Genomic DNA, 27053 nt, shown 5'->3' on the forward strand with positions numbered 1-27053 from the left:
AAACTTGGGAGGGTGTAACTCAGTTCCCAGCTTTACCACAGGCACTCTTTGTTGCCTTGGGATGGTCACTACAGGCAGAGCTCCAGGTCTGGTGGCAATACCAGCTGAGGGTAGTCTTACCCTGGAAACAGGCAGACTAATTCCCCAACCTGGATTGCAATGCAGACACAAACCAACACAGCAGAGGGACCAGGAACAAGTGTGTACAAATGGGAACTCTACTGCTAACAAGAAGAAGCAGAGGAAACAGGGTAGTCAGTCTGCTTGAACATCAGCTCATCATCTGCTCGAACATCAGCTCATCATCTGCTCAATGGAGAATGCAAGCTGGGTTTCAGTGGTAGGCAGTCTGAATAAAGTGCTCATCTCTGAACTCATGTTGCCTAATTTCAAGGAACTGAGGTATAGTCAATGCAGAAGATCAGCACATCCAACATCTCTCTTCACTGACCTTATGGCCATCGCCAGGTTAACTTAGGTATTCTAGCTAATTCACTAACATTAGTTGGCAAAAGTCTGGGCTTTGCTGGATTAATTTAAGCTAAGTATTGCAATCACTCCTGATGTGCTTAAAAAGAAAGCTCCATTGGTGATGTTTCGGGGCTCATTCACAAACTGGTACTCAAGATGTTTGCACTTCAGACCTATGAACATTGCTCCTCATTACAAAACTTCGAAACCCAGCCATGCACTAATTTTAGCCTTCGGAGGGACAGAAAGTCTCAGAGGAACCAGTATCCAACCCTTTTGCTGAAAGGATCCTGAACAAAGGGACAAACTTAATCCCATTACCTTTCCGCCGGAGGGGAGCTTCCCAGAAATTTTCCTGATGCAAGGGCAAAACAGCTGTTCTTTCATCTTTTTCTGACTCATGCCCACAGCACCTCTCCGGAATGTAAATGTGCCTGGGTTTAATGATGTGACAAGGTAATTAAGTGTTAATGTGTGGATGCAAAGGGTATACAAGTTGCCAGATCTAGTAAATGCTGAAGCCAAGCTAAGGCGTTTACCAGACTTACCACACATTGCTGATATAGGGTGCTAATGCCCACACATTATTCCTGTCACACAAATAATTTTTACAGTAATGGACAAAGAAATTAACTTTGTATTTGAATTTTGAATAGTTATTCTAGCAAGAAAGCAACCAGGACCCAATCCTGGGCACATGAGAAGCAATAGAAAAACTAGGACATAGCACTATTATTATTTAAATGACTATAGTGCAGTCAGGTGCCAGCTCAGAATTGGACACTCCCCTTCCTATTCCCCATTAGCTCAATGCACTTGAATTATGAGTCCACATCTACAGAGATTTATGTTAAACATATAACAGAATTCCTTAGTTGCAAAAAAGAAAACAGACAGAGGTCATAGCAAAACTGTACCTGGTCTTTAAATATGTCTAATGCCATGCAAATGGCTGATTTAAGCAATTGAGCTCTACACAATCTCATTTAAAGTGCACGCTACCCTCTAAATAAACATATTTCCTATTCAAATGCAAATGTTCATATGTTATAACAATGAACATTTGCATAACAGGCACCCAGTTCTGTAAACTCAGGTGCTTGAGTGACAGGAGATGAAGCTCGTAGGTTGCCTTGGCTCAGGACAGCTACTCTGGGCAAGGGAAGTATTCACTGCAGAAGGCTGCAGGGCCTGTGCAAAGATCACAGTGGGAATCTGCTAACCTGTTAAAAGGCCACCTTGGCTTTCTCACAGCTTCATAGCCCACCAGCTGGCCTGTTGCTCCCACCACAGTTGCACATTTGATAGCTGTGCTACTGGCTGGCAAAGCCTCTGCCTGTCCTGCAGTCATTGTCTTTTCTTTTGCTTTCTAATTATGCCTTTTAGCATCGCAGTACTATTAGTTGGCATCATTTGAGTAACTGAGTGACACAACAAAGAAGTGGAAAAGGAAGATGATTTTTAACTACTGGTATTTTGGAAGAGAGGAGATAGATTGACGTGAGATGCCAAGAGGCTGGGCTGCGTGTGGTTTGCAGCAGAAGAATGAAGAGATGAGCAAGGTCTTCAAGGTTATCAGGAAGTGTGTGGTGCCGCTTCTGAGGATCAGGATCTCTATACGACATCTGTATTGTCCTATCACTTCTCCTCGTTGTTCATCAGTTAACTGACTTGAGAAAATGAACATCAGCGTGTATCAGAGAGCAGCTTATGGCTGAGGGACTCTTGCTTTTACAGCTACATTAAATATGACCATTTGCAACTGTCTGACTGTATCCTTACCTGTGTATACTGGACTTTCAGTCCTCACAGCTAAAGAGATGCAATGAACGGCCTAAAGAAACCGAAAACTTCTTTAGTAAGTTACTCCGTGTGTCTGTGTGCCTTGTGTCTGAATTTAGATGAGACTCACCATGGTCCGGGTGGCTGGAGGCCAGGATGCTATGAACCCCACCTGCTTTTTGAATTCTGTGTGTGACTTCAGAGCCACCTGCACACCAGTGATGGTGAGAGGCGTTCAGCACAGCTGACCGTACGTGTAGCTGTGGCTGTCGTATGCCAGAGGGTGAACCTCATGCGACTGCCACATAAAACCACTCACATCACTTCGCTAGGTTTTGACAGATGAAGTTAAATCTGTGGCTACCAAGTTCATTTGAGAAGCCTCTTAACACCCCTAGCCATGAGTAACCATTAGCTTCAACGGGAAGAGGTCAGATGGTTCTGGAGCTGAAAGGGGAATTTCACAACTGTTAAACCTGGCAATGAATCTCAAGTGTAAGGCTGTATTCCAGAACTGCAACTTTTTAATGTCTTTAGTCAGTTAAAAATGAGTAAAAGAGCAGTATGATTTTGCAGAGTCTCTTGCCACCTAGGGGATATTACCTAAATGGTTTAGAATATCCTATCAATTCATACTCGCATAGGTTTACACTTTGCTTTGCCAAGATGGTGATAGAGATGTCCTCTTAGAGGAAGTTAAGCTATAAAGGGAAGGACTGATTTTCTAGAGAGCTACATGGGCACATTAGTTACCAAGTTTAAGAAAAGGGTGATCTTTGTGTGCCTCAATTCTTAGGTGTCCAAGCGGAAAGACTTTACAAGGGCTCTAATTTCCAGAAATGTTTGTAAAAAGGGGCCTCATTTTGGGCACTCTAAAACTGAATACATTCAGATCACTTGCCATAGTAATAAATGGGTCAGAAAATCCTAGAAATTGGAGAGGTACTGGAGAATTCTCTCTCTCTCTGATAATGCTGAATTGTAAACTAGTGTTATGCCATTGAAAAAACCCAACGAAAGCAGCAAGATGCTAGCTTTAGAAATCTCAGACATGGTAAAGGAGTTAAATTAAAACTGAAAAAAAAAGGGTTTTGACAGGGATGGCAAAAAGACCAACAAAAAGCTGCTCCAACACACCATACCACCTAGTCTGGAAAAAGGAGGACAAAAAAGCATCCAAACTTCCAAAAACCACCAACTAGCTCTAGCCTGGACAGGTAAGTGAGCAATTTATGCATTCACCGAAGGATTGGCAAAGGTCCTGCCATGGCAGCAACCTCCTCCCTAGCCCTGCTCTGCATACTCAGGCTCTCTACCTATCCGAGTCCTACCTGCTGAAAAGGAGGAGCTTTGCTCTGTCCATTCCTTATTTATAACTTGTTGAGAGCTGGGAGGGAGGGGTGAGCTCTCTGTGGTGCATCCTGCTGCTGCCTGCCCGCTGCCAGCCTCACCATCACAACTACAAATGCCTCCCACGCAGCATGGTGGCTGCCTTCGTGCTCTTGGGTTCCTCTGGCTGTTTGCAGTGGTGGAAGCAAAGACCAGAACCTATTACCTCGGGATTGTGGAAGAGAACTGGGACTATGCACCGTCTGGGAAAAATCTGATCACAGGACAAAACCTCTTAGAGGACAAGTAAGTCACTGGGGTCTCTGATAAATCGGAGATGTATCGACGACTCCAAAGAAAATTGACTAACGTGGTTAATGTTGCTGTGAATGTCTTAAGATGGCCTTTTCTTGTTTTTCTTCCAACGATGTTGTCAGAGGCAGAATTTCAGCTTCAAGGCAAGAGTAGACCTTGGTTGACTTCTCTTCTATCGTGGTTGATTAAGCAAGGTGATAGTTAGTGTGTATTTGAAAGTGAAGTTAAGGAACTGGTATTTCTTAAAATAGTGTCAGGTAGTGGGTTCAAAATCCCGTGTGTGTTTCATGGAGATGCGGGTATTTCGGGGACTTGTCCAAAGGCAAATTGCACCTTTGCCATAATCAAGCACAGCTCTTTGCAATGAGAAATAGAAGTCTGTTTAACTGGCAAAAGACTGTAAGTTTTCTCCCTGTGAGACTGTAAATGTTGGGGGCCTTGGTACGACATTGTAGAATTCAGATGTGTGTAGTACCTACGATTGAGAGACAAGTAGATGGTCCATATATCCCTGCAGTGTATGCAATATGGAGACCTCCATTTAGGAAATCTATTTAGATAAGTGCTTAAATATACAATGCCGAATGGTCACGCTGAAGTCCCGGTGATCACCTGTGCTGAAACTGGAGTGCGTAGGTAAGCACTGTGATGAATTGTGCCTCGGCCAGTGGAAAACAGGCGTCTGTTCTCATGCCACACTGCTGGGGTTGGCTGCGTGTCCCTCCCACACCGGCAGAGCTGGCCTGGACATTGCATGGGGATGGCACAGACCCTTGGTGCCTCTCTACAGCACGGGCTTCAAACATGTGTGGGAATATTTTTAAGTTTTCATTGATATCTTTGACACCCTAGAGATAGTTTGGGGGTCCTTCCTCTGAGTCTAGGCTTGGGTTTGGGGTGGGAGCTGTGAGCGAGTGAGGAGGTCCTGGTGTCCATACCAGGTTTGGAGGCACACTGGGAGCTGGGTGCTGTGTCCCAGCGAGTTAGAAATGGAAATGTCCCTTCTGGCTTTTCAGGAAATCCCAAGCAATGCTGGACTTTTCTCTAGTGGCTGGTAATTTCAGAACCACTCTCAGTTGTATTTCTTAAAGGAAATTATTTTGCCACAAGCAGGAGGCAAGAAAGAATTTTATTTTTCAACACAAACTTATGCTTATGCTCTTAACACTGGAGGTCCCAGAGAGCATCCAAGTCAATAGGTGTTACCTTTATAGGTAAAATTCAGGGTAATAGTTTGTTCCCAGGCCATGAGAACAGGCTTTGCTGGAAAGGTTATTCTTCAGTTGTGTTAAACACTTGAATTTCTCACTTCCCTATTCTTTTTAGCAGAGGATAACTTCGTCCACTCCCTAAACTGGAAGACCTCTTACTAAAAATAGCTCAGCTTTAAGTGAAGGGCAAGTACCTGTAAATCCACCCTGATACTACAGAGAGACTTGGAATTTGTTTGGTAAATTGCACTTTCAGGGCACTTTCGTGTTCCCTGAACATCAAGTGACACATTTACTTTAAAGTCTGTGACATAAATGTGATGCCTTTTACATGGCATGACAGGGAAGGATGATAGCTTATGTCTTCAGTCATTGCTGTAACGTAATAATTACAGAATGTTAATTCCAAAGGGTTTACTGACAGAGGAAATATAATTTGGATTTTAAGGTAGACTACACATTCAAAGCTGGGGAGCTGTTTGTAATGAGCTCCCTACATGAAGACTTCTACTGCAGAATAATAAAGTGATTCCTGCAACTAGTTTACTCCATTTCCAAACTGTATTGAATTGAGCCAGAATAAAGTGCTATATTCTGGAATAATAGCGTGTCTGCATAAGCATGTGGACTAAATAGTGAACCAGTCATAGCTATTTTGACTATTTAGCTCTTTAGGATAACCTCTAATGTAAATTTAAAGCAGTATACTAATGAGTTACTTTTCAGCTAATTAATTGGTTCCTATGGATATTATAAAAAATGTAGTTCCATAAACAAAGTTTAAGGATCGGTTCCTAGGTAAAGACAGAAGTGCGTTTTGAGCCAGCTGTGTTCTGCAAGCAGCAACGCTCGGGCTCGCTGAGCCTAGCACTTCCTCACCTTGTGATGCACCCTCACAGCACGCATCTGATGGGGCACTATCCCAGTTTTATTGATAGGGAAGTGAAGATAAAGAGGTTGCAGACAAGCTGATTATCTTTAGAAGAGTTGGTGCATATACATAAAGGAATGCTTCCTTTGATTCCAGGTAGCCCACAGAGATACGATCAAAACCACTTATTCTTCACTACTTAATAAAAATGCTGAATTAGCAAGTGTGTAATGGAAAGTGTTACATTACCTGGATCAGATAGCGAGATTTAAGAGAGGATTTTCAATGTTGCTGTGCCAAAGTCAATAATACCTTCCTCAGCCTTTAGTTTTTAGCAGGAAAGAGGAGAAAGGAGACCGGTAGCTGAGGCATGGGGCTGGAAATCAGGTGAGCTGGTTCTGGCACCAGGCATGGCTACGCTGCTCAGTTCCTGCTGTGCTGGTGCTGAGTGACCTGCCTCCCGAGCCAGGAGCCGTAGAGCTGCATCAGCACCTCCCTGGGTGTGAGCTGAAAAGGCTGCCTCTCGTCAGAGCTGATTAACCCAAACCCAGCCCTGTGTTACCGTAACTATTCTGCTTGGATGCTAATTTTTATTATGCCTTGTGTTGCTGCAGTGCTCAAGGGCCAGCCTGCAGCTTGCACAGAGCAAGTATCTTGCTGTGCATCAGTGCTTCTTATGTAAAGACAGTAATGAGACTGTTTGCCTCTGCCATTTGTCTTGTCTACTTGAAGCCTCGAGCTGATCTGCTAATTCTCATAATTTGGAGTGTTATGAATGAAACCAAGACATTTCACTCTCGGTTCTCCCTTCAAAAATTAAGCTGACATTTTCTGAAGCACACAGGACTTTGGAAATCACAGATCCAAATTACGGCCACTGAGTAGAGGTGAGCTGGGAAGGTGTTCAGCATCCCCTCCCACCTGATGTAACTGGTGAAAGAGTTGACATCATTAAACCATGGTGGACTGGACACACAGGGTGCAAGGTGCTGTCAGTGCTGCTGGACGTGCTGCAGATCCCGGTGAGATTTTGTGGGTTAGGGCATGAATATTGCTGCAGGAGGAGGATGAGCTCAAACATTGCCTGCTCCCTTTAATGATCACATAGGCAACAACCTTTCAAGAGAAAAATACACCTAGGTGTTGTGGCTTCACATACATCAGTCTTTTCCTCCCTACTGTGGCTCAGCCCTCAAGATTAGAGTTTGGTTGATAATCCTTTTAAATTAATTTGATACTAGTTTATATGATGGACACTTAAATCTTGCTCTGCTGGTGGTAGATGTTACTAAGTTTTGCCTGATGTAACAGCTCATCCCTTCTCTTTAGGCCACCAATCCTACATTTATCTGGGCCAAGTCTTGCACCCACCAACACTAACGGGTGTTTTTTGTTACCACAGCATCAAACACAGTTTGTGGAATTTGCCTATGAGGAGATCCCACCCAGATAAATGACAGTGAATCTGTTGTCACAAATGCTAATGGCATTAGTCATCATGCGGCCAAATGACCCAATTGCATCAGTGGACATGATCATTGTGGGAAGGGTCAACATCAAAAGGGCATCCAAGGTGAAATCCTGGCTCAAATGAAGCCTGAGAGGAGTTTTGTTATTGACTTCAGGGGAAGCAGAAGTTTATTCTAGGAGAGAAACCATTATAGTACACTTAACCAGTGACACCTCAGAGCTTCATCTAAGATTTTATGGGTTTGATTGACCTCTTCTGTGGCTCATGTGGGTCAGGAAAGGCCTAAAACATCTTTTGAGGACATTGTGTCTCTCTCTTCTGAGGACACACAACTTACTTTGTTGTTTGATGGCCAGGGCACCATCTACAAATGTGAGTTGGCATCACTGGTCCTCCTCCACTGGCCATCCCTCTAGCACAGACATTGCATTGGCCTTAGCACAGGAGTCATGGTTTGGCAGAGTTACCCTGAACAGGTTACACGACCCTGGGGCAGCCTGGAGCCATGGGCACTGTCCTAGCTTACTCCAGCCACAGGAAAAATGGGGAACTCTGAGGAAAAAAACCTGTTATAAACCCAGCCATAGAGTATGTGAAGAGGGTAGAGAGTAAGGAAGGTTTCACCACCATCAGATTTTAGGGAACAAACCCATAAAGATAGTTGTTTAAATAGTTGTCAGTGTAAAATCTATGGGACTTTAGTGGAACAATGGTAATAAAAGAAAGTTTGCATTTGCCTACAGTTGCACCCAGAAGCGTACAGTGGCTATTGGGCATGTTAACCGCAGGAGAAAATTTGGGACTCCACATCTGGTAGTTATCTGAAGTGCTGATTTTTCAGTGGTGATTACAGTGGCAAACAAAGTCAGCAGGCTTTGAAATTGTATCAGCGAGGCGTCTGTCTCCAGCCTACTGAGGAGCTGTTTGTTTGGCCATGCACAACATGTAGCTCTTTCCATTTCTTACTGCACACTGTAACATAGTACTCATGTAAGCACCTCTTGAAAAAAATAACCTCTGTTAGGCTGTAGGTCTGTTGCTTAAGATCAAAGATAACATAAACACGGTTAAAATGTTGGCAAAATACTTTTTCTGTGTGATAAAACAGATAGGTGTAGAAATTACACTTAACTCATGGTCCTACCCTAACTCATGGTCCTACCCTCAGATGGCAGATTATCTGCATGTCTAGTCTTGATTTGAAGTAGAATCTACATGACACTCTTGTTTTACTATTTCTTTCATTTGGAAGAGTCGTAGTGCTCATCATTGCAGGGAGATGGATGTCTGTGATTACATTAATGCTTATTTTAAGGAATTAGAGTTAATTCCCTATTAATAACTCCCTGTCCCATTCATGTGCATTGCCAGCTTTTCCTGGAGCTTAAGAACTGCTGAGAGTGGTCAACTGGCAAAATGAAATCAAGCACAGAAATAAAGGCAGGATTTGCATGGTTTTCTTAGTCTGAACAAGATTTTTTATGCCCTGACTCACAAGCCTGCTTACCTCTATATGTAACCTCAAGACTGGCCTGACTGGAGGCGATGAAGGAGGGAATTTTGGAAGCTTGCATGGGTACAGCTCCAGAAGATGGAGTATTCCCCTCTCCTATAAGAAGTGGGACTGACTGATCATCATGACTTTCTGCACACGAAGTGCAGGCTGACAACTGAGTTGGAGGGAGATAGTCAAGATTTAGAAGAGCAGCTCTTACATCTGCACAAGACCAGAAAGATGGAAAAGGTTCAGGCAGCAATATCACAAAGCCACCAGGAGGATGAAGCAGTTTGAAGTGAGCAGGGGAGCATGAAGAAGCAGGGAGAAGGTTTGTCTTCTTGTGACAAGAGAGGAATGACAGATAGGAGACATTTTGGCAGGGGGTGCCCAGTAGAATAGGCACATTGTGACCACTGGAAGAAAGACGCAAAGGCAGATTCAGAGAATTGGATGTGTTTAACCATTATAGCATTTGGAAAAGCCACTGCTGCAATAACATATTGGAAAGTCAGTGGATGGGAAAGAATGAAACAGGAGATGCAGTTGAAGGAGATGTTTAACTCAGTGATTGAAAATGTGAAGTGTTTCCCAAGGAAGCAGACCCCATCAAAAGAAGACAGAAAGAAGACAGGGAATGGTGTTTGAGAACTGTTATCAAAGACAGGAGATGAAAGGTCATCAGGACACTATCCTGAAGCTGAGAAAATCTCTGAGGGACTCTGGAGATGGGTGGTAAGGAACTGCGGGGTGGGAGACATGCTGGTACGAATGGCACTGGCAGCAGAGACTTCATGGAGCACTGAGAAGAAGCTCTCACTGAAAGAAAGAAGCGGGGAAACCTCTGTGCCCCACTGATGGAGCAGCAGGGGCCGTGGCACTGAGCCTGTGCCAGCTCCCTCTGACACATCCACTGGTTGCACTGTGGCACTGGGTGAAGATACCAGCCCCAGAGTGTGGCCACATGCCCATGATCCAGGCATCTGGGAGTGCAGAGGAGAAGTCACTCACACCCATGCATCCTTTCTATGAGCTTCCTATGGCTGATGCCATTAGCTCCAGTGTGGATAGTCTTTCTGCAAAGGACTTTAAGCACTGTAATGTGCAGCACAGCAACACTTGTAAAGAGGCACAAAGCTACCAGCTACTTGCAAGGCTGAGGTGGGCACCCAAAAGTCCCCCTGGATGAAATGGGGCAGTCTGGACACCTAGAGTGGGACTCTAAACAACCGGTGTGCTCTGTTTTCAGATACTGAGGGCAACCAAAAGGACGTGCTGAAAATACATGTCTCTGCATAGGTAGAAGAACTGGGCTCTACCCCTCCCAGACAGAAGGAGGAGTGAGGCTGAAGTGTCTGCACCCCAGGAAACTCCCAAGCATCAGGGTATTTTGGGTAGGAAACTCTTCTGCCCTTTGGAAAGCGTGGATCTAGAAGGAAAGTAAGCTATGAAAGAGCCTGAGTCTGTAATGCAACAGCAAGGGCATCAGTGGCATGTAGGATTTGTCTCCCAGAGCTGATTGGTTGTTTTCTTTCGGACAATGATTAAATAAAACCCCTAATTAACCAAGGGCCAAGAGGCCAGGTTGCTCCTTTCGTGCTGTGATCCCTTTCTGGCTCCATGACTCTTGCATTGCTTGATGCCCTGCATAGAAGAGCATCACCTAAATTGTGACTGCAGCTGATACCCATTGCACTGACAATGGGCTCTGCAGCTCTGAACGGGTGGAGGGTTTGAATGGGCCTCCTTTCACTAAGCACTAAAAAGACTTTTTTTCCTGACTCCTAGATGGCTTTAAGTAGGAGACAGGCACAGATCTAGCCAACAGAGGTGCTACAGCATGGCTTTAGGCACTGAGGAAGTCTCTGGTGCCTAAACCTACAGAGTTTTCTCAGGATGATTTCTTGAACCTCAATACCTAACTGGATTTTGGGATCCCTGATCTATGCATTTAAAGGAGTTAGGCTCATGTCAAGCATTTGACAAAGCCTGATCAAAAAGTGCATTTTTCTGGGGTACAGTTCTCCTTCTTCAGGAGAGGCAGTGTATCCCAGGGGTGTGAAGTTATGGGACAGCGTGCAATGTTGTCTGGCCAGAAAGCCAAAGGCATAAGGGCACTACCTTCATGGGGACAGCACAGTGCCACTGCAGCACCTCATTTAAAATATTTGGTGGCTGATGGAAATGGAAAAAATGGAAAAAATTCTGCTGAAAAGTGTCTCCTGAAAACAAGTACTTTCTGAAAAAACATCTATTTGATTTTTTTCTAAAGAAAATTTGTTATAAACCATTTTAAAAATCAATTTATAATTCGAATTAGGGCATAGCCACATGAATACATCGCCATGAGGTAAGGAAGCACATGCATTTACACTGCACTACTGCTGACACCACCTACTACTCTGTGGTAAGGGCTCTTGTAGCAGCTCTTCCCACCAGGCAGTGGAAGACATCTTTTCCTCGGTGAGCATGGTATGACTTGCCAGGTCTTGCTGTGCACACAGACAGTTACCACAGACCTGCTAATTGACTGAAAATCCAGACTTCTTGGCAACTCGTTCCTTAACCATGCTTTTGGGGTGTATTTATCTGACATACATTATTCTGTGAAGAAGCAGACTAAGAAACTTCTGTCCCTTCCCCTCCATCCTTGCCAACTGTTTCTGCCACAGCAGTATCATTGGAACGTTTTCATTTGTGCCGAAATAGCTCTTGGCTTGTTATAAAGCACATTTTTCAAATGGAAAAGCCTTCTTTTTAGAGGCTTTTGTATGTGGATCACTTCAGGGATTTGGTTTAGACAGTGGCCACGGAGGTGTAATAACCACAGACGGGGGATGTTGTGAGTTATGGTGTCATGCAGAGATGGCTTGAAAAGGGGGAGTAGTGGATCTTATGGTGAAGAAATTATAGCAAATCATACCTTTCAACTCATGTGACATCCAACACTTAGGTTTCTGGCACTGCACAAAAGCACCTAAACAAAATGGGTTCAAGCAGGTGAACTGGCCAGTCACAAAAACTCACTATAAATATGAAATTGCTATATTTCTGCCAGTGATACTTCAGGAAAATTTAGCTCAGTTTTTTTATGAGTTTGTTAGGAAACGTGAAAGTTCAAATAATCTTCAGGGATTGCAAAAACTCCTGGAGCAGTCAACTATGGTGAAATTGGTCATACAGTCCACTGCTGGTTGTGTAGCAAAGGGGTTAATTTCTACCCTCTTTGTGTGGGATATTTAGGGATGAAAAATGTGTATCATACTTGTCAGCTGTAACCTGGACAGAAGTAAAAAAAGGTTTTATATCATAACAGACGGGATGAACATGGGTTGCCAGTATGATATTATAGTTAAAAGGGCAAAAGTAATTCACAGCTGTGTAAGAAATATTGACTGGGAGCACCTCTGGCTTTAGCTGGAATATTACTTGCCTATTGTGTGGAGTTCTTGTGTTCAGACTTCAAAAGAGAGAGAGAAATAGTGGAAGGTTTTCAGAAAAGAGCTTTGGGAAAGATCTGTGGCATAAAGAATGTCAGTGTACTTGGTTTGTCCAGAAGAAGGGTAGGAGGCAATTTAGTCAATTAATTAAAGCTTATGCAAGTGCCTGCATAGAAAAGCAGCTCTTGATGGTATGTGGCTTCTTTGATCTGAGAGAGGGCTTGATAGGAACCAGTGGTTGGAGTGTGGAGCTAGATGATATTAGACTACAAATGCAATTAAGGATTCGAAGGGAGCAGGTATTTAATAGCTATAATATGTCAACCACTGACCATATGGTTGGTTCACCATCACTTGAAGTTGCTATAAACATAGACTCTGGAATGTAGAAATGATGCATTTCATGCAAAAAATATTTCATGCTACTCTTCTGGGGTGTCAAACTTGTTGATTAGAATCGCTCTTATTGGCTTTTGAAAAAACTTAATTTGGTTTTCTTTTCCTTCTGAAGAGTCATGCTTTCAGATGTGAGGTTTCAAACCTTCAAAAGAGGGAGAAGCTGCTAAAACTGTACAGAAAGGCCTGAGCGGCTGGTCCTCAAGTGAAGACTTGTAGTAACCGTGCTAAAGACCAGACCTGCAATCCTACATCTGTTACTGTACAGAAAGGGACTTGGACCCTGCTAGCGCTTGCTGTCCAGGTTTACTCCTCAGCTTTTATTCTACCAGCTATTTGATATGTCCAGGGAACTATTTATCTGTGCTGCAAGCACCAGTTATTTGATCAACTTTTAAAGGAGTTTTTTTGTCTCTAAATTATCTTCCCTTCCCAACACTAGGTTTGCAAGTGTGTATGCGACAAGAGGAGCCAACCGGATAGGGCGTGTGTACAAAAAGGCTATTTTTAGGCAATTCACAGATGACACTTACTCCCAGGAGATCCCCAAAGCAGCCTGGCTGGGGTTTCTCGGGCCAGTGCTGAAGGCAGAAGAAGAGGATGTCTTTATCGTCCACCTAAAAAACTTTGCTTCCCGCCCATATTCTGTGCATCCGCACGGGGTCTTCTATGACAAGGACTCTGAAGGTAAAAACTGGTTTGCCTTTTCCTCTCCTTTTCCCCTGGAGTAGCTAATATCATGGCTAAAAGTTTGTCCAAGTATTTATTGTTCTGGCCATTGACATCAGAGAACTTTAGAACACCTTCTCATAAACTCATCAGTAATTGCAGCTGATGACTAAAAACAGGTAGAGCCTCACCTCTTAAAACTTTTTGCCACAAACCTTCGAAGCCTGGGATAAATCCAGTACTGAAACAGGTTAGGTAGGTCTTTTTTCCTGAATTATTTTCCTGAATTAGAAGTCACCAAAGCATCTTCCCTCCTTCCTTCTACTTCTAGCATGTTTGAATGGATGGAGTTCTTGTAAGTAAATGTTTTCCTCTCTATAGGGCTATAATAGGCATGATTTAATTTTCAGAATCCTAAACCTATGCATGCGTATTTTGGTTAGAGGACTGTATTACTTTCATTACTTTCATCAGTTTTCTGTGAGAAGATACACAATGTTAGCTGACAAAATGTGTACATGACTGATGAGAGTAAAGAGCCAAGGAAAAATTAGTGTCTGTTAATGCATTTTTAAACCTTTGTCTACTGATAAATAATGGATTTTAACTTTCGACATTTTTTGATGGTTTTACCAGAACTTCTGATTTTTTTCACAATTCCTCAGTGTTTGTGAGTGCTGTTATTATTTTATAAATCTGTAATAAAATAGAAGAAATTACACATTTATTTAAGAAAACAGTTAAGTGGGGGCTAAAAACTTCCTTTTTCCTGTTTAGGAGCACTTTACCCTGATGGAACCGGCGGTAAAAGCAAAGAGGACGACTTTGTTGTTCCCGGTGGAAATTACACATACACATGGCCAGTAAGGAAAGATTATTCCCCAACTTTGGCAGACTCAAACTGCTTGACTTGGATTTACCATTCTCACATTGACACACCAAGAGATATTGCATCTGGTTTAATTGGGCCACTGCTGGTTTGTAAAAAAGGTACTGAGCTAGAAACACTGATAAAGCAAGCCCCTCTGCCAAGCTTGGCATCTTAACAGTCATTTTTGCTTACAGGTATAAACATGATGGTCTAGAGTCTATCCCTACATAGCCCATAAAAAGGGGCAAGGAATAGCTGGGCCATTCCAGGAGCATCCCAGGGTAGGTATTGTAGCTCTGGGACAACCCTCTTCCTGCTCCCCTTTGGCTTCACAAGAGATTTGCCTCGGCTGGTGGAGGGACTGCAGCATGCTCTGTGGCCAGCCAGTCGTGGCCGAGACTAAAAATAAATGTTCCCAAACATTTCAGGACAAGCAAAGGACTCATTGCCCAGGAAATGAAATTAGGGCTGGGCGGGTGACTTCGGCATTTACATATTTGAAACCCCAATGTTCTTTGTCATTTTTTTCCCCATACAGATTATATTTATTTTTGCTCACAAGTTGTATATCACAACCATTCGGGGACGTGCACTGAACAGATGAGGTGACGGCCTGTACTGTGTACTGTACCAGCCTGCTAATTTTGTGCTGGAGCCATGAGGGACCATGTACCAGCCCTCTCCCCTCTATCAGCTGAGCCGTTGCCCCCTTTCCCCCTGGGCATGTGTAACTCTGCCGTCTCTTTCCAGTAACTCCCAAAGTACAAAATCAGCCCTGATTTTATATAGAGAACATATAAGTGAAACAGGTTTTATATATGAAGAAGAGAAAGACTTCAACGTGGAAAGGATAAGCCTGGTCTCCAGCTTAACTCACACAATTAAAATGTCTCAGACTTTTATTCTCCCGGAGAGCCTTTGAAATCTGCAGAACTGCCTGAATATGTGAAACTGAGCCAATAACTGCGATAATACATGAAGCTAGGAGATAGCACATTCAAAACAATCCTAGCCTGAAAGGCCAGGTTATCTGCATGTTTGGTCTTGAATTCATCAAGGTGGATATCTGCATGATGTTACTGCTGTAGTCCTCTGTCCAACGGTGGTGGGTGGCTCCTTACAGGACAGACAGCAAGGCTCTGGAGCTCTCTCCTGTAGGAGACAGGGAAAGCAAAGGTTTTCATGGGTTCAGAGGTAGATTGGACAATTAGATGAAGTCTAAACCTGCCAATGGTTAATAATAGACTACTCAGTATCACCACTCCTATATTCTCAGGTTGTTCCCCAAATGGTCACTCAGATAATCATACTGAACTTAGCCTGAATAGATTCTATTCATCCTGCCTTCAGCCTTTTTAAATTTAAGTATCTAGTCCTAGATAATTGTGGAGGCTTCCTTGTTAGTCCGTGGAGAGTGAGGCACATTTAGACAGCCATTCTGAGGGTATGGCTCACCAGTCGCTTCAATGTAACAGAACTGCAGACTACCACTTGCCTCTCCTTAATTCCTGGTCAAAAAAAAAAGGCACTGGTTTCTGGCTGGATCAGGCCCATGACCTGGCTCATTGGCACACAGATGCTAACACTGACTAAAGGGAAGGGTTGAGTGCAGCGGGCCAAAGACGGGGAAAATGGGACCACAGATATTGGCAAGTACTTGTGCTTATGTCAAATCAAAGATATCCTGAAATATCAGCTTGATTTAGATGAGGTGAACTGCCTTTTGGAGGCACTCGTCTGTTCAAAGGCTGTTCGAGGGGGGACAAGATGCCTTAGAAGAGCAAAATTAGGTGAGATTCATCCTGCCCTATAGATCATGGGCAGAGCACCGTATTTCCTCAAGTGCTCCAAAGTTATTGTCACTTTTAAATTCAATCCCCTCCAAGGCTTTTTATATCACTTTCCTTTTCGTTTGCAATTTAGGAACTGCAGATGAGACCTCAATAGAAGGGACTGGTGCTGCTAACGCTTTTGCCCTGATGTTTAGCATTGTAGATGAAAACTTCAGCTGGTACCTCGATGAGAATATAAACACCTTCTGCTTAGAACCAGCCACAGTTGACAAAGAGGATGAAGCTTTCCGGACCAGCAACCGAATGCATGGTGAGCAGGACTCTTAAGCAAATGGTGACCTACAGCAGTGACCAGGCTTTCTTCATTTCAGTAGGACTTTCTATCCCTTGTGATGTCTCTCCTTTATCTGTGTCAGCAAGGAATGGGTCAGGATGTTGAAGTACTATGTTGATAAAAAGCCTCTCCCTAAATACCATACAACACACTGGTTTGCAGAAAGGAGATTTGGCTTTCATGCCCAGCTCTGCCACTTGTTTAGCATTTTATCTTAGGCAACAGATTTAAGCCATTTGGTGACTGTTTGACCAGCTGTGAAAAGAGAAAAGCAAGCTGCAGAGCACTTTGAGATGTGTGTATTGGAAGAGTCCAGCATTTCTCAAAGGGCCTTGTAGATGGTGGGCTGGCTGGTACAACCGTTCCTGCCCTACAGAGATCCATTGGCCAATAGTACTTTGTGCCATTTGGAGATCTGGTATAAGAAGTTAAATCCAGATATTTCTCTGTATTTTGGTTGTTCCATGGAGCCGAGGAGCTAAAATATTTTGCAAAATATGAGTCCCATTCTCCTAGTGTCCTGATACATTGTCAGGTGTGGAAGCTGAGGAAGAGAGAGCTGACTAGACTGATTTGACTGATATCATAATTTTCAAATCTAAATTGCTTAAGTCTGCTGTATAATGGTATATCTATGACTCAGAATAAGAGGAAATAGATTTCAGACATGCTAAATAGCTGCAGAACAAGTTAACTTCATTATCAGGCCTTTCTGGTGATGACTTGGCCTTTGCAACATCTTGATATCACCCAGAAAGTTTTTCACAGACCCAACCAGAGAATTTGGGCCATTTGATCATCCAGAGCTGTAAGCTGTATGTTCAAAATGTTACTCTTCATTGAGGAGCCTGTGAGGGCCTTATTCAGTGTGGACAATCAGACAGTTTCTTTTCTGGGCCAGGAAAGGATCATCCTTAGAAATGAGGTCAGAGGCACTTGGCACTTCTCTTTCAGCTCTCATAAAGTCTCATACTTTTGTTTTTAGCTATTAACGGTTATATTTATGGCAATCTCCCCGGCTTGGAGATGTGTGCTGACACTTCCATGTCCTGGCACTTGTTTGGCATGGGAAGCGAGATAGATATCCACGCTGCGTATTTCTACGGCCACACGTTCACTAACAGAGACCAGAGGGCAGATGTCGTCGGTCTGTTCCCAGCAACGTTCATCACAGCAGAGATGACCCCCGGGAGCCCCGGGAGGTGGCTGATAACGTGCCAGGTTAATGAGCACTTACGAGGTACGCTGCTATAGATCTCCCTGATCCTTTCAGAAGTTCTAGCCTCTATTACGCTTGGAAAAGAAAACAGAGATGTTTCCAGGGGAAGCAGCATTTGACACTTTTTTTGTGACTAACTGAACACTTTGAAAGTATTTCACTAGATAAACATAATGAATATGAGTTTAGTCACCAGTAGAAATTATACATGTTGGGCCAAATCTTCAGCTAGCATGAATGACTTAGTTGTGTAATTCATATGAGGAAGGCTTGCTAGACCCAGCGCTGACACCATGCTTTCTATCTAAACCGGAGATTTTGATGAGCAATGAGAGGAGCCTTCATCATCACTTTTTGTTGTAGATAAGTACTTACACATAAAGGAAAATCATGCCAGCTGAACACTTCATAGCTTTTTCCTTTACAGGACTCAGACAAAAATTGGCAGTGTTTTCAGAAACGTTTATGTGAAGGAATTTGATGGTGATGTGATATTTGTGTGGTGCGAGAGCCCGAAAGCACGTATCATAAACGAGGTCTCATGACAGCAGGCAATGTATAATTATCATATCAGAGACGAGTTGGGAGAATTTTTACTTTTAAGAACTTGCACATTGATTTCAGTGGGATTTTCATCAGACAAAACAGACTTGATTCTGGCAAGCAACAAATATCTTCAGTGTGGTAACAACCAGCCTCTATTTCAATGAAAGTCAAGGGGAGATGATGCCATTTTGCACAATTCAGGAGGCACTCTGGCCCCCACAATCATTCTACCATCCCTACCCAGATTCAGGAATTGACTAAATAAGCCCACTGAAGAGTGTCATTGATGTCAGTGGGTTTCATCTGTGGCATAAAGTACCACGTTGCAAGAGAAGGGTGCTAGCATCTGGCCCAGTGTAGGCAGAGGAAGTCTTTAAAAATAGAAATTTACCCTAGTAATTGTTTCCAGTCCATGTAGCTCCTAGAGACTTTTGAATGTGCATTTGTATCCATGAGATTGCTGACTATGCAGCTGGCCAAGGACTGTCTCCAGACTCTTTCTTCTCCCAGGTGGCATGGAGGCACTATATGATGTTCAGATCTGCCAAAAAAACCTGTCTCGGCCTTCACCACTCAGTCACAAGAGAAGATATTATATCGCAGCTGAAGAAATGCTCTGGAATTACGGACCTGACGGTTACGATAAATTCACTGGGCAGGGTTTAAACGCCACTGGCAGGTAAGCTTTCTTGTCCTCTCCTGTCGTGTTTTAATTTCAGGAGTCTGGGTGAGACTTCCCCAGTGATTCACCAGGGCTAGGCCCTGCACTGTTATTAATTTTAATTGAAAGGGGCAGGGAGCAATGGACTTAAACAACCTTGTTGGGAAGTTAGATTCGTAACTGCGATGCTCGGAGTTGCCTTCTGGAAGCACTTATCTTGCTCCATTAAATCCATGGAGAAAGTGAGCCCTGGTGAGGTATGCAAAGTTCAAGAGTTAATGACCCTATGTCAAGACTTCTCAGGCAGCTTTCACACTTACAATCAGTGTTTCTCAGAGGTGCCATAATGGTGGTTTTTTTCCCCCTGTTATTACTGATGAAGATGAATTGTATTACAGTATCTCCCAGGAAAGCTAATGAGGATTAGAGACACATTGTGCACAGCTAATGGCAGAGGTCTTGCCCTAAGGTAGTTAGAGGTAAGTTGACAGAGATGTCTCCCTAAGTTAATTGGGGTTAAACACATGAAAGTCTAATGCACAATGAATGCCCATTTGCTAACTAATTTATGACTGTAATTCAGACCAGTAATATCTCCCTTTGTCTGCTAGAAATGTGTATGCAAACTAGTAACGTGGGACATCATTTCTCCTATGTCTGGAGTAATAACTTTATTCAAAATGAAGGTTTCTGCCTGAACCTCCAATTATTTAACTAGTGTGATTTGTTAATTCCACAGTGAATCTGCAATATATTTCATACAAGGGACTGACAGAATAGGAGGGCAATACTGGAAAGTTCACTATGTGGAATATACTGATGCAACGTTCAGTAAGAAGAAGATTTGGTCAGAGGACATGAAGCACCTGGGAATACTTGGTACAGTGAATAGTTTCCCCTCCTGTCATTACATCGGGTTTGAATGCAGATCCACTTGGATCCAGAGGGGAATTTTGTGCATGCAGCTGCTAGTCAGCCCTCTCTTGTTTAGATGGAAATATGATAGAGGGTAGTTCTTCTAATACCTTCCCTCACTCCCTTTTTTTAAGGCCCCGTTATAAAAGCTGAAGTGGGAGATACAGTGCTAGTTACTTTTGCCAACAAAGCCAAAAGAAGCTATAGCATTATGGCCCATGGCGTAAGCTTCAGCAAGCTGTCGGAAGGTGCTCCCTACTTAGATGGTAAGTTTTGACCATACTGCTGTATCGTCACATTCAGAATACCTGAGTCTAAAGATCTTCTGTTGCTCTGCAAGTTTGCCCTTTTTGTGGATGCTAAGGCACAGAAGGGATTATTTGATTAGTTTGCATCTACCCTACAAGTCACAACCCATGGGACATGGGACAACCCCCAGTCTGCCAATGTGCTGGTTCTTTCCCTTGGACATGTGCCAAACAAGGTGTCTAAAACTAGCTGAGGTCCGTGTTGAGCAAAAGTCACAAGCACAATCCAATTTATATTAGTTCTAATCTAATATCGCTCAACTGCAGTCAGTGGATCTCCTCTGGACATGCTCCAGAATTATGAAGCTTAGGATCTGGCATGATGCCCCTGCTGAGTCCTTGGATATAGCTATCCACGTGGTCTGGGTTGCTTCACTCCTGATTCTCTAATCCAGGTCAGGTGTTGCCCGTGCTTCACTATCAGGATAGTCAGTGTCAGAGGCAGCTTTTATCTGATTGACCTGGAATGTGAAGCAGCGATAATCCTTATTAATCCTCAGAAATATGTAAACGCTGAAACGGAGCATTTACCAAAGGCTTCCTCTCCTTTTTTGCAAGGACAGGAATTTTATCACCTAAGTTTAACCGTTAAATGTTAAATGTCATATTTAGTTGATAGACACTTTTTTCAGTCAGTGACAAGAAACAAACCCTTCAGAGGGTGAGAAGTCCCATTTACTTTGAACACTTATTTTAGGAGGCAGTAGGTCACCCTCTGGAGAGGTGTTTCTGTCTCCATCAACTACAGAAGAAGCCTAGAGTTTGGGTTAGGGACTAAGCTTAAATGGCTCAAGTAAGGTGAGCTGAATCCCATCCATAGTGTCTACAGAGATAATATTGTGGTCTCTGAAAAAGTTTTTGCTGCATTTGCAGCACTGAAAAGAAAGGTAGGTTTCTCGTTGTCTAAATTGCTTTGTTTCTACTACAACACATCAGAAAGAAACTCACAGGACATAATCCCTCTTTTAAGAACTGTGCTAAGAGAATTAGGTCAACGTGTAAAACTTATAACATCATACAATAAAATAAATACAAAAGGCTTTATTAAATTCTGTTGTCTCTAGTTGCTGACCTTGCAACACAACAAATTTGCCAGCAGGCCCCAATGCATCACGAAACTGGCTTAAGTTCAGCCTTGAAGTTATCTGCACACATCCTAATGCCACACGTGTCTGATGTAGTTCCCTGATGGAAGTGCAGCTTCCCTCTGCTCGCAGTCCTGTCATGCTTTCGTTTAACGCTCCCCAGTAATAGCGCCCATCAGCATTGCACGCTTTGGTATGGAGCAAAATCAAACCAAACCCCACAATTCAGCAGCAGTGTGCGCTGCACACCTCTGGGTCTTTGGAGAGGAACCTGACTCCGGATTCATCAACAATCTTTCTGCCCCTTTTTCTCTCCTTGTAACCCTTGTGTATTGGATTTCCATCATATCCATCTAAAAGCGTATACATGTGGAGGCCCTATAGGGGCTGTAGGTTTACACTGAAGGTAAAAGATTTTTCAAAGGCTGTGCATTGTCTGAGTGCAGCTTATTCACATGAAAATACTGTACATAAATGTACCTATAGACATTTACAGATGTCTGCAGACATCTTTTTTCCATTGTGCTCTGAGGAAATATTCTTCCATGTTGCATTTGACGCTTGTCCAATTAGAGGGTTTTTAACTCCAAATCAATGTTCTCCTTATTGAGCACTCTTGCAGGACAAATCCAGTATACTGTTGAAGCAGTACTCTGTATTGCGGTTTGCAGCAAATAGTAAGTGTTCATATGTAATACCTCTATTTTCACTCGTGTCTAAGTTTTCAAGAGGATTTTCTTGGAGTATTAGAGAGGAGTATTAGATCAATGCAGTCTGCTGCTGCCAGACACATCTGACTGTCCTGAGAAAATCCAGTCAATAGATACCTAAGTGTTAAACAAAATTTCTGATTTGATCTTCCTCATAGCAAAGACCAGAAAGGTTACTTAGCACTTTTTTTCTACAAAGGGTGCAGGGCTGAGCCCTTTTCCCAACTTTCCTTTCAAGTCCCTTTTGTAAGTCCTCTCTAAGTGGATACCAACACTCTTTTACAGTGGCTAAATTACACGAGTGGTGCTACATCCACCAAATCCTTTAAAAGTAGCTTCCAAAAAAAGTAATAGCAACCGCCCTCTGGAGACTCTGACAGAGGATCCTGTGCATTACTACAAAATCAAAAAGAAACAATTACCAGGATCAGATTTGTTTTGAATTTCTAAAGAGCCACAGCTGCAGCTCCGCTCGCTGATGTAATTGCTTTGTTGGTGCTTAATGAAAAGCCGGAGCCTGTGTTCATGCCGCAGATGAATCTCAACGATAGGGCAGGTAAGCTACAAACATTGGAGGAAGCCATCTAAGCACAAGGATGAGCTCTGCATGTCTTGTCTGATTGAATCCAGATAATCCAGATAGCGTCGGAAGGTGTCTGGGTGAAGCAGCTAAACATGTTCTACAGGGAATGGGCTTGGTTGTCTCCATGGCACAGGACTCTGGTGAGATGTCCCCATGGCATAAGTGCCCAGACTATGGGATGGTGCTCGAGCTGTGGGTGCAAGGGGGAGCTTGTCCACAGAAACCAGCAGCTATGTCTGACTCCCAGCTAACGCTTGTATTCAGGAAGACAAAACCTTCCTATAACCTTGGTGCTTCTCAATTTTCTCTCTGCAGGCTATCTGAAGCCAGGAGCCCACGTTAAGCCAGGTGAAACCTTCACATACAAATGGAGGGTGCCTGAAAATGGAGGTCCATCAGAAAGTGACCCCCCATGCCTGACCTATCTGTACTATTCAGCCACTGATGCCGTCAAGGACACCAACTCCGGCCTCGTGGGGCCTTTGCTGGTCTGTCGGAAGAACACGCTGAATCCCGACGGGACGCAGGTGCCCAACACGGACATATGCTTGTCCCTAACAGCAGGGTGGTGCACTGGGGGGGTTCCCATATGGGCCAATTTGCCCAGTTCCCAGCTCAGTTTTAAGAGATTAAACAAATGTCATTCCTCAAAGTAAAAGCTGACCTAAGGGGATGGTTAGGAACATGAAACGGTCATTCCCCAGTATTTTGGCTTGTCCCTAGGTTTTCCATCTTTTCCATGCACTTATTAGCAATGAAGGCATCTTTCCACCCTAAGTAAGTAATGGACACTTTATTTATCCTTCTGGCTGATGGAAGGGTGCCAATCCCTGTCTCTACAAGGACATAGTAAGAAGGCAGCTGCAATTTGCGGGGGGAAAGAAAGCTTTGTTAAAAAAAAAAATCATTTTTAGTTGGGTAATTCTGCACAGACTTTTTTTAATGTCTTGGCTTCCTTGTTGGCTACAGAAAGGAATAGACAGAGAATTTTACCTCCTCTTTTCAATCTTTGATGAGAATGACAGCTGGTATCTGAACAAGAATATCGAAGCATTTACTGGAGACCCTTCAAAAGTAGATGAAAATGATCCAGATTTCAAGGAATCCAACAAAATGCATGGTATGAAGTATCTAATATCTGTTAATGATACCTTTTCTTCAATCATATTAGGAAGATGAGTTGGCAGATTTTATCATCATTCATAGCCAGCTGCAGTGCACTGGAGGATGGGGTGGAAAGCTGTCAGTCAGCTTTTGGCCAGCTCCTGATGCCCTTGGAGTGCCTGTTGAAACCCCAGTCACATTAGCAATGAATGCATCCACCTACCAACTCCACCTGGAGAAAGGGAACAGAGTGTAGCTTTTAGATGCAACACCTGGGTCTATAAAAAGGCATAATGCCAGAGTCAAGCACCAACTGCAGAAGAGGCCAATGTTCACTGGTGATTTAAATTTCACTGCTGGCCTTGGCACTGACTCAGATAACGAAGGTCCACCTGCTCTGCTCTGCCAGCTCCCACCTGGGCAGTGACCACCTCTGGAAGAGGAGAGGCAAAGACCAGGGGAATGACCAATAATATTTTAAAACATCACTTCTGGATGTAAGTATCTGACTTCAGTATGGACCTCCTCCAAGTTTTTCCTGACATGGCAGACTTGAGCAAATGACATAACCTCTCTTTGCTTTAGTTTTCTGAAGAGGACTGAGAATATATATTGTTAGAGAACCTCGGGGCTTTCTGGACCCATCTATTTTATTCTTCTGTTATGAGGTGGTATCTCATACTAAAGTTTTGTTCTGCCATAATATCTTTCACCCAGTGATCACAGAGAGCATTTGAGGATCTTGTGAAAGAAAGAAAGACATTTTGGAAGTAAAAGTGGAAATCAAAGGTCAAAATCACATAAAAAGGCTCCATCAGAACTGAATTTATAACTCAGACTCTTTATGGCCCATTCCATGGCCTTAATGATCCAGTTATACATTCTCCAGGATTAAAGGAGGTACCTAATTCATACACTTAACTGGTGTCTGCGAGGCATCCTGAAAAGCTCGGAGGAGAAGTGCTACATCACTGCAAAGGGCTATTACAAGATTTTACAGGCTAAAAAAAAAAAGGTAGAAGCTCAGAGTTTACAGGAATAGCATTTAGATATTGATTTGGTGTTATCCAGTGCTACTTTTGCTTCACAAAATGCCCCTTTAATTAATGCCATGACTTGCTGAGTTGCGAGTCTCTTGCCAGGAAGGTGGTAGGAGGCTCTGTGATGACTTTCCATTGACCTGCTGCCAACCAGGCTCTTTCCTTCTCCTCCAGCTGTCAACGGCTACTTGTTCGGTAATCTGCCAGGCTTGGCCATGTGCAAGGACGACAAGGTCTCCTGGCACCTCATCGGACTGGGCAGTCACTACGACATGCACGGGGTTCATTTTCAAGGAAACACCATTGACCTGAGAGGGACGACGAGGGACGGGCTGGCCTTGTTTCCTCATTTATCAGGGACAGCGCTGATGCAGCCAGACCGTGTGGGTACGTACATGAATTTATCTTGGTGATGTGGCATGTGCAGAAATCAGGCAGCCAAAATAACAGTCGGTGAGATGCTCTGCTCTGCACGAGGGAGCCTGAAAGTGTGGAGACTGTAGGGACCTGGCATAGCTGAGAATTCAGGCTGGGCTACTTTTCTGGGAAGGTGCTATAAAACAAATATGTATGTGCACCAAAGAGCGGAGGCTTTGATGACCTTGGGATAGGCAGAGCAGCAGGGAGAGAGATAGCTAACGGGATGCTCACAGAATTTCCATAACTCTCAAAACAGGCCTTTTTAGCAAAGATAAAATTCACAACTATGTAGATAGTCAGCATCATTTCAGGTATTTTAGGACTTCAGTAATAGTTTTTTCAATAATAGTTAGTCTTTAGGAGTTTCTTCAGAAGCTTATACATTAAAGATACTTCTAATTCTCCTGTATAATCCAGCGATACATTCTTCAGACTCAGAGGGGGTGAATTGTTGGAGACACCAGATAAGCCATTCTTCATGACAAACACTGCAGCGTTACTTTTCTTTACATTGGTGCAACTCTGTTTAAATCAACAGAGTCATCAGAGTTGGTCAAAGCAAGGTCATCCTTGGCGGGAGCACCTGATAGAAATATCTGTTGGCCTTGTGTACATTCCAGGTTAGACCTCTGGCTCTGGTGTCTATAAGACAGCAGATTCTTTTCTTATGCATATCCCATACATTTCCACCATCTGTCATGAAACTGCACTGCAGGACTCACACTAAACAACATATTCCAGGAGATTATTAATTTTTGCCAGCTAACCTTCTATCAGCAATAAGGGAAATTGCATGAATTATCAGATCTTTACAATCACCAACGCATGTGATTTTCTTTAACTGCATGTTATTTACCTTTTTCATCACTTTTGCCCTAGAAGCACAAGGAATGGACTGAGATCCAGTCTGGACAGACCTATGCTTCTAATTTTGGTTCCATCACTGACTCACATATAAAACAGCTGTGAAAGTGCTTTCCTCCTTCACAAGAGTGCTAGAGGTGGAGCTACGTAGGACTATATTGTGGTCAGCTTCTGCTTGAGTAAATGCGAAGGAGAGCACAAATGTTAAAATCTGCCCACAGACATACCAGAAGATGCTCCCACTGTCACTGCAGCCTTTGACCATCAGAGATACAAAAAAAATGGCCTATGGTGGTTTGGCCTTTCATGAAGGGAGAGCAAAGGGTTAGAAAGTTGCAGTTTAACACAATTGTTTTTATACCATATAGGTGCATATAAACAAATGGTTGTAAACAGCATCTTCCTGTTTGTTAGAGGCATTCTTGTATAACGGGTCTGTAACTGTATTGCGAAGTCTCTAAGAGGCCTCCATTAGCCTGATTACACCGGACAATTGCAGGGGCTTGGTGGACAGTCTCACGCACCCAAGGCTGGCACAGAGGTTCTGTGCTCAGGGACAAGGAAACAGCGTCTCTGAAACACACACCCTGTTTCTCTGTGCCTTTATTGGTACTTGCAATGCACACTCCTCCTGCATCTTCTTGTGCTCCCCGTGGGCACGTCTGCAGCATGGGTAGCACTGCTGAAGGCTTACTGGCAAGCTTATTCCTGCTTCCAGACATCTAATCAATTGCTTTTCAGAGCTCCCTTGGCTAAGCTAATCTAACTTAAATAGTCAGAAGTAATTTAGGGAGATTTTTGAGCAAAGATGGAGCAGGCTAGTGTTTCCTACGGAGCAAAAAGTTACTTGCTGACTTAGGGTTCTCCATTTGTGTCTGCATTCACATTTTGCTTTTAGTTGAAGAGCCTGTTGCAATGTAGGAGTTACAGGCCACAACCCTGCAGTGTCTTATGTGCATGTTTACTCTTGAGTGAGTAAATGTCAGCCTGAATGCCCATCCTCTTACGTCTTGGAACCATAGAGCACATGGTGACTACAGGAGAGATGATTGGTGCACATTCATTTTATCAACTAGTTTCTCCTTCAGTCCCCTTAATTTTTCAAAGCCAGCGGGCTCTGAGGCGAGCAGCTCTGGTGCTGGCACGATGG

The 27053-nt window shown here is 43.4% G+C and overlaps 1 protein-coding gene across 1 annotated transcript; it reads left to right on the top strand.

Annotated features, from left to right (window-relative positions):
• The first annotated feature begins 3718 nt into the window (after positions 1-3718).
• LOC104082789 (hephaestin-like protein 1) lies at positions 3719-25032 on the top strand. The gene is made up of 12 exons (XM_009586033.1): positions 3719-3888; positions 13224-13468; positions 14228-14440; positions 16245-16424; positions 17434-17688; positions 18724-18892; positions 19614-19753; positions 19924-20055; positions 22536-22544; positions 22791-23002; positions 23445-23595; positions 24794-25032. The coding sequence occupies exons 1-12, from the start codon at positions 3719-3721 to the stop codon at positions 25030-25032; spliced, it is 2115 nt and encodes a 704-aa protein (XP_009584328.1).
• The last annotated feature ends 2021 nt before the right edge of the window (positions 25033-27053 follow it).

This window comes from Fulmarus glacialis, unplaced genomic scaffold, assembly GCF_000690835.1.
Source record: "Fulmarus glacialis isolate BGI_N327 unplaced genomic scaffold, ASM69083v1 scaffold19849, whole genome shotgun sequence".
NCBI lineage: Eukaryota > Metazoa > Chordata > Aves > Procellariiformes > Procellariidae > Fulmarus > Fulmarus glacialis.

Bases quoted from the DNA above. Each gene is read 5' to 3' on its own strand.
- LOC104082789 (XM_009586033.1), top strand. From the start codon at position 3,719: ATGCCTCCCACGCAGCATGGTGGCTGCCTTCGTGCTCTTGGGTTCCTC. The intron at 14,441-16,244 runs GTACTGAGCTAG...TTTGCAATTTAG, and splicing joins ACTGCTGGTTTGTAAAAAAG to GAACTGCAGATGAGACCTCA. The intron at 16,425-17,433 runs GTGAGCAGGACT...TTTTGTTTTTAG, and splicing joins GACCAGCAACCGAATGCATG to CTATTAACGGTTATATTTAT.